General features: G+C 50.0%; 1 protein-coding gene across 1 annotated transcript; it reads left to right on the top strand.

Annotated features, from left to right (window-relative positions):
* Positions 1–6,504: 6,504 nt before the first annotated feature.
* LOC124649350 lies at positions 6,505–6,954 on the top strand. The gene has a single exon (XM_047188998.1). The coding sequence runs from the start codon at positions 6,535–6,537 to the stop codon at positions 6,742–6,744; it is 210 nt and encodes a 69-aa protein (XP_047044954.1). The 5' UTR covers positions 6,505–6,534; the 3' UTR covers positions 6,745–6,954.
* The last annotated feature ends 1,348 nt before the right edge of the window (positions 6,955–8,302 follow it).

Here is an 8,302-nt window from a genome sequence, read left to right as displayed (position 1 = left end):
ATCTATTTACAAAAACAATCTTAAATTCCTGAAATCACCCTTGCGGAGTGTCTTTTTCTTCAGGTACCTTCGAATCATTCTCAAGCTTGTCGACAATAATGTTGGCGGGCAGCAATACCTTCGGATACAGCGTCTCCAAATCACCAGTCGCGTTAGCAATAGACAGCAAACTCGCTAAAGGATAACGTGCAAGGACAAGGGCAAGTGTAAACCTGGCCCCGGCAAAGACCTGGGCCCGCACCAAGTCCCGAATCTTCTTGGTATTTCCAAACTCCGACATCAGAGTTAGCAGTGCAGGAGGAACCCTGTTCAAGGGAAACATCGTCCTCCAAACTACCCTCAGGGCTTTGTAGCACTTGTCGAAGAAATGGTGGACCTGTTGGACCTGATCCTGAAATTGCGCGACCGCTGAAGCCTTCGACTGCTCCCGCCAGAAAATTTCTTTGGCTGATGATAGCTGGGTTAATGCGTGTACACGCTCGTGGATCCGCTTGTTCTCTTCCGCACGATTCAAAGATATGACTGGCAGAGCAATTAACGGAAGATCAGGCAATACGTTTTTGACGGAAGAGCAATGAATGCAAGGATCAGGGAACTTACAGTTTAAACTTTCGGTGGCTTTATGAAGTTCAGTAAGGGCATAGCGCTCTACGTCAGCCGCGATCTCGCCCTTCTTCTTGATGATAGCATCCAAGGCATAGGTGCTGCGCAGATCCTTCTCCAACTGCGTGATCTGATCCTTCATACGTTGGATCCGATCATCTTCAGAAAGAGCACCTGAAGAATCTTCGACAGATGCAGGCACGGGGAACACCTGTAAGAAACAGCGTCAAAAGCATGACAGAACGATTCACACCAACATCGGAAGGTACTCCCATCGGGAGAATGCAAAGGACAATATTATAACGAAGAGTGTACTAGCAACATTGCTAGCACAAAGTTTATTACAATCAAAGGTTGTCCAGCGGGACAGTGTTTCACATGCGATCAAAAGAAAAGTTTGCTACAAAGATCAGAGGGCTTGGGTCTGAGTCGATAAACTAGGGCCTGCCGATGTCTTCCTTGATGAAACCAACTCGAGGAGCTGGCGTGCACATTTAACGGCTGACGCCTTGAAGGTGCTTAAATCAACAAACCGTCCATCCTCCTCCTTCGGCAGCTCCTTGGACATCTCTTCAATATCGGCCTTAAAGCCGTGACCCATCATAAGTTGGAAGGCAAGGACGGCACCATAGGTACGCGAAGTACGTTTGAATACCTCGATAACCTCCTTGGTGTCAACCGCGAAGGCGTCGATCAACTGCCCCAGAGTCTTGTCTTGACTGATCTTGGGGAAGATCATCGAATGTATCCGCGCCATGGCACCTTTTCCCTTCTCAAGAAGCTCCCGCGTGAGCTGATGGGAAGCGAGGGTCATCGACAGGGCGTTGGCCGGAGAGTTCCTTGGGATTTTGTCCAAGGCATCGGCGGAGATGTTGGCAGCTTCTGCAAGAGAGTAATGGGAAAAGTCATTGATAAAGTGCTGAAACCCACAAGTGTAATAATCGACAAAGGTGTACAAAGGAGATTACCAAGTAAAGCCAAGGAAGACTGACGAAGGAGTTCATCCTTTTCAGCCGCCCGAGCTTCAGCAGCCAGCCTGGTCGCCTCCTCCTCCCTCAGCTTCTCCTTTAGCTTGCCCAGCTCCTCCTTCAGGGAGTCAACTTCTTGGCAGGCCTCGGCAGCTATCTTGACCGCACCCTCCAACTTCGAGGAGGAAGATTTAACCTCCTTCTGCAGCCGAACCTTCTCTGCCTCCAGAGAAGTGAATTGGGAAAGCGAAAGCCTCCAAAGAGGAGATAACTCCTCGCAGGTCCTAAAAGGAAAAATAATGTTTGATGAAGAATCGTTAAGCAAGATACGCATCAGAAAAGTTCATGCTGTAATCAAAAAAGACTTACAGAAGGAGGAGTCCTGGCGGTGGCAGTTGAAGGAGCGTCTTTCCCTTTAGAAAGGGAGGAAGCTGTCGATACCTGAACCGCGGGGGCTGCTTTAGGAACCGATGCTTCGGAAGTAGCGACGTCCGGTGGAGCAGCTCCGGATTTGGCCTTCTTAGCCGGCGGCTCGATGAAACCTTCGTCACTGTGAAAGGAGATGATTGACAAAAGTTATGAAAGGAATGCAAGAAGTAAAAGGACAACATACGACTTCAGGGAAGCAGGTACTTACATGTCGAAGAGGTCGTCTTCATCGGCAAAGCCGCCGGTCGATCTCTTCGCGGGTGAAGCCCTAGCCTCCTCCACCGCTGCATCAATAAAGGCATCATGATCAGCGTCATCATCACGCACTGATCCCTCTGTGTCGCTAGTATCGACGGCTGAGGAAGGAGGGTTGGCATGGGCAGCTTCTGAATCTATCGGGTCATCGTGTTCATCCTCTGGGTCAATATGTTCGGCAGTATGAAAATCGACAGGAACTGAGGATCCTTTTCCTTCGGAAGTGTCATTTGGCGAATCGTGTAAGTTTCCGAAAACTATGGGGACCTGCCGAAGAAAAGAGCACATAAGAACAATGGAACATATCTCGACTAAATGGAAGCAGCGTAATAAGAGTATGAGAAGGGGAATTACCTCTGACGGTGGATGGTTGGCGTCAAGAGGAGTATAGGAAGATATCAATGGAATTGAGTCTTCTTGACTAAAGAGAGTGAGGCGACGGACTTCATCAAGCAGCTCCTTTTCCGACAGTTCAGCAACATTGATCCTGGTCTCATCTTTTGGACCCGTATACAACCACATTGGACGAACTCTTGCCATGACTGGTTGAACCCGACGCTTCAGGAACACCGCTGCTACTTCTGTGCCGATCATGGTTTGACCATCGGCCTCTTTGATTCGAAGGAATCTGGCGAATAATTCGTCGGCTGCTGCCCTTTCGTTGGAAGAAAGAATGTTCTTCCAAGAATCTTTCGGCTTAGCCTCAAAGACGTCGGCAAAGCAAGGGAGTTGGGACTCGGTTGTCGAGGAATCATAAAACCATTTCAGTCTCCATCCTTGCACAGATTCTCTCATTGGGAAACTGAAGTAGTTAACCTCTGAACGAGCCACGAACCCCACTCCTCCAATGACAAAAGATCCATTGCTACTGCTGTACCTCTTTACATAAAAAATCTTTTTCCACAGCCCAAAATGAGGTTCGATGCCTAGAAACGCCTCGCAGAGGGTGATGAACACAGCAACGTGAAGGATTGAGTTGGGAGTGAGTTGCCATAGTTGGATCTCGTAAGTCCGCAAGAGGTGAAGAAGGAATTCGTGGGAAGGAAGCGAGAGACCCCGATACAGAAACGACAAGAACACCACGGTATAACCAGCAGGAGGATTGGGCCGAGAAATCGCACCTGGAAGGATCACGTTCCCTTCGTCGGAGGAGATTAGCCCGAGGCTTCGGGCCCGCTTCTCATCACGTTTCGTGATGGAGGACGCCAACCAATCCCCAGGCTTAGTTATCGAGCCCGATGGTGCTGGCGGCGCCGGAGCTGGGGGAGGAACATCTGGAACACTCCTCTTCGGAAGATTTGAAGAGGATTTGGCGGCGGCACCACCGCTCGTGGAACTGGCGGCGCCAGTAAGGTTCTTCTTCTTTACCATTATGAGATCTAGGAAGGATCGGAAAGGAAGTGGTGGCGGCGCAGCGGTTGCGAAAGGAAAAAGAAGAAGAAAGGCAAGAGGATGCTAAGCCAAATGTAGGGGAAGATTAGGGATTTTCGCCCTTTGGAGATCTCAAGAGGAGGAGAATTGCGTGGGCACGTGTCGTTGATGTCAGTTTATCAAGTGGACCTTTTTCCAATTGATGACTGCGAGAATCGAGGAGACGCCTTGGTAACTGTGAGACAAGGGCGGAAATTGCTTGAAAATAGGACCAGACAGAAGAGAGAATGGGCCCAGCGGGTCGCGTCTTGTCAGTCAAAATCAAGACGCTGGCAAAACGTCATCAATGACGTCATAAAGAATGCTTGGAGCACTCGAAGGAATAAAAAGTTATCGGATGGTGGACTCAAGTCTGTGCACAGATTGCGAAGCATCTGCGCTTGGACTCGGGGGCTACTCCCATTGGGAGCGCTGACGCGCACCCGATAGATTGAGGACTCGAAGAAAAAAAGGGGATGAAGAAAAAACCTTTGCTCAGCTCTAGTATGCACCCGGTTGCAAGCACCCGTGCCCAGACTCGGGGGCTACTCCCATCGGGAGCGCTGGACACGCACCCGACAAAATTTTTTGCGCTCCAGGATCATGCCCGAGGACTTGATTCTGTGTAGGGTAACGTTGTTTTGCCATCGGTAGTTAACCAACAAAAGTTGGGCACGTTACTTATCATCCCTTGCAAGCGGAAAATATGTCGGATGACCTATGAAGACCTGCAGAAAACTTCGGCAGAGAAGAATGTTCGAGTGGTACAACTTGAGTCTACGCACGGATTGCAAGCATCCGTACCTAGACTCGGGGGCTACTCCCATCGGGAGCGCTGACGCGCACCCGATAGATTGAGGATGATGCTGATTCAAGATGGACAAGAACGATCAAGAAGAAGAACATCAGAAGAAGACATGCTTCAGTCTCTACCCGAACAATGTTCGGCTAGACACTCGGGGGCTACTGACGTGGGCATTACCCTTCGGGTAACCGACATTGCCCTATCCTGTATTGACTAACTGGAGGCCCATGAAGACACTCGGAGGCGAGATGGGCCACCTGGACGGCGCACCAGAGGAATCCTTGACGGGCAAGACAAGGAAGCAGCCGAACAAGGAAAGAATAGATCTAAAACTGTTGTAAACCTAGTCGTACTCGGTTAGACCTCTTGAGACCTGACCACCTATATAAAGGCCGGGAGAGGGGCTGCCGAGGGACACAATCAATCTTAGCAGCCTTAACCACCAAAAGTCTAGAGCTAGGTCGCCGCAGCACTTAGCCTCTCGACGAGATCTCAGCCGAACTATTCGGCACCCCATTGTAACCCATTATCATCATAATCAAGAACAGACAGGCAAGACGTAAGGGTTTTACCTCATCGAGGGCCTCGAACCTGGGTAAATCGCTCTCCCCGCTTGTCTGTGAACCGATGTCTCGTGTCAGCTTGCAGGATTCCGTCAACCATAAGCCCCAAACGGAGGGCATTGCTGAGGAGTACCCTCGACACCAGGTGCATGCGCATCCGGGATCAATTTTGAGTTTCTGCGGGAGAAGCTATATTTGTGGTGTGACAACATGGGTGCTACATACTTGTCTAACAATCCATTCTTTTGTGCTTGTACCAAATGTATTGAGATTGATTATCAATTTGTTTGTGAATGTGTTGCCAACAACAGTGTCGACATCGAGTTCATTTTCACCAAGGATCAGATAGCTAATGGATTCACTAAAGCTCTTCATACCAAGAATTTAGATGAGTTTAATACATAATCTAAATCTATCCCGAGATTTTGATTATCGGAAGATGTTGGAGTATGTAATATCTATACGTATGCGATACGGAGTAGTCCTTCTATTTCTTACCCTTAGCTATATAACATGCAACAGGTAGATGATGGCTAGCAAGGAAACGCATCGTTCCACGAAAGTTGACAGTTGTATGAATAAAGGTCATAAACCACAAAATAAACTTATGCACAAATTTTATGGAAAGTCGCAAGAGGATATGTATATATATCCTGCTAAGCTGTCCTCATTTTCATACCATATTCTGTAGTGCACCTTTTGTTTAGGCTGAATGATACTACCTTTCGTCTTTGTGTTGTAGTGCACCTTTTGTTTAGGCTGAATGATATACCTTTCGTCTTTGTGTTGGTATCCTACATTCTCTTTCCCAACTAAAAAGGGGGTGAATATTTATTTCTTTTCTCACACGCAGAGCATCCTTAGCTCGCACGGAAACAACCTCCTTTCTTGGCATTCCAAAGCACCGGAAGAAAGAAAAGAATAGAAAACGATGTATTGGGCTGATGGATGGGTAAGGGATGAGTTGGGTGGACTGCACAAGCACTAGGATGGACAGTGTATGGCTCTTGACTCGATGTAGTAGTAGCAACAGACACGGATCACGTGAAACGACTCTTGTTCGTGTTCGAGGCCATGTACAGATCGAGAAACGCGCGCAGAAACAAAGTAGCGCTCCGATCCAAACCGACGAGGGAAGGGCGGCAGGAGGCTGGATGGTGCTCTCGAGTCTCGATGCTCACGTGGCCGCCCGTTGCTCTCGCTTCCACCGCAAAGAAATCCTTTCCACCCGCTGCATGACATGTCGGCCTCCTCCGCGGCACAGAGAGATGGTGGAGTCCGTAGAGCGTCTTTGGATCGTGTCGTGCTGTGAATACACCGCGTGCCCCGCCCCGGCCGCGTCAGGTGGGCTCCGCCCGCCGACCGTTTAGTACTTTGCCAAAGCTCCCTCCCTGCCTATTAAACCCAGCTAGCGTTACTCTTCCGTTGCCAATTCATTATCACTCGCTACTCCCAAAATCGAATCGACAGAGAAAGAGAGATCCAGGAGGAGCTAGCGGAGATGGCGGACTGGGGTCCGGTGGTCATCGCGACGGTGCTCTTCGTGCTGCTCACGCCGGGGCTGCTCTTCCAGCTGCCGGGGCACGGCCGGGTCGTGGCCTTCGGCAGCATGCACACCAGCGGCCTCGCCATCCTCGTCCACGCCGTCATCTACTTCGCCCTCATCACCATCTTCCTCATCGCCATCGGGGTACACATCTACGCCGGATAGCTACCTGCTTCCACATCTCTTCCTTCCTCGCCGGCAGCCCAGTCTGTGTCCGTCTCTACTTCACTATTACTATTGTGTTGTTGTACGGTGTAGCTTCTATTGCCTCTTGCTAGTAGCTGGCCAGAAACAGAATCGATCTACAGCTGGAATATGGTTTGTCTGTTAGACGGCTGCAAATTCATTTCAGATGTCATGTTTTCTTCGGTTTCACATCCAATTGAAATGGTGATTGTTGCTGTCACTTTTGTCTTTAGCTTTACCTTGCTTAGCATGCTAACTTTAAAGATTTAAATAGCCGGATGTAGCCTTTCCGGAATCCGGAGGCGCGCCTTCCGCTACGCTAACATAACAACTGGTAATAGCCTGGGTTAAATTGATTTAGTCTAACTAAGAAACATACCTTATCTCAAAAAAAAAAAAAAAAAATAAGAAACATACCCGTGCATTACGGCGGCAGAGAAAAGAAGGGACACAACGTACTAGCTCGGTGCCTCGGTAAGTCATAAAAACTAACTAGTTGTGGCGCATCTATGCGCCGTTTGAAAACAAATCTACACGGTGACCACATGAACGCTGAACTATATGGAGCTATCCACCCATTTGTGGACAGCGGTGGGTTAGTTTCTATTTAATATTTTTTTTTCTTTTTTGAAATTTTTAACTAAGGATAGCTCTCATCTTTCAAACTGAAGAAATTTGTGTGTCCAATATTAAGAGCATTCAGCCGCCTCCCCGATGAGGCCTTCAGGACACTTTTTTTATCTGGATGAACGAAAATGACTTAGTCGCACCTTCGATTTCTCGTTTTCGTCTGGATTAGGCATTCATCCGTCCGGGAAGTCTATGCCATCCCGGCCCCCCGGGAGAGTTCGGGAATTCCGAACGAAACAAAAGCGCGTGAAACACCGAGAAAACTTCTCGCGCGGCTGGTGGCCCTAACTTGTCGGCGAGAGAGATCGATCGTCTTCCTCATCGCATCGTCTTCCGCGCGCTATAAAAGCCTGCCGCCGGCCAGTCTTCGCCGGACACGTCGATTCCACGCGGCGAGTTAATGTCGTTGCTTCGGTTTCACATGCGTCGACCTCTATTAATCGTCGAACTACCGCGTCTGGCCGCATTCACCTCGCTCCCTGTTCTCAACCTTCCCCAATCTCGAGCAAGCTAGCGTCGAGCAAACAATAGCGAACGATGGCGCGACCAACAATGGCTACGGCCGCCGCTCTCTCCACCAATAGGAGGAGCGGCTCCTCCACATGGTGGGCTACCCGGCGCCGCCGGACTTCCGCGCGCCGGGAGGATGGCGACTCAGCGCGAGCGGCGTCCCGATCCCGCCGCTACCGATGGGTCGCGCCGCCCTGGAGGCGGAGATCGACGCGGTCAGTGACGAGCAGCGCGCGGAGCCGCGCTTCTTCCCCGACAACTACGAGGCGTGGACCACCTTTTTCCGGCGCATGTACGAGCGTGAACTCGTCGCTTACGACGGCCCCCTCCTCCTCCCGCTAGGAACAAAGCCGTCGGCCGTGCCGCCTCTAACCAGCTCGCCGAGGAGGAGGCCAAG

The sequence above is a fragment of the Lolium rigidum genome, chromosome 4, assembly GCF_022539505.1.
Source record: "Lolium rigidum isolate FL_2022 chromosome 4, APGP_CSIRO_Lrig_0.1, whole genome shotgun sequence".
NCBI lineage: Eukaryota > Viridiplantae > Streptophyta > Magnoliopsida > Poales > Poaceae > Lolium > Lolium rigidum.
The sequence above is the reverse complement of the archived record's forward strand: the minus strand, read 5'-3'. Positions and strand labels throughout refer to the sequence as shown.

Coding starts and splice junctions, on each gene's coding strand:
- LOC124649350 (XM_047188998.1), top strand. CDS start 6,535: ATGGCGGACTGGGGTCCGGTGGTCATCGCGACGGTGCTCTTCGTGCTG.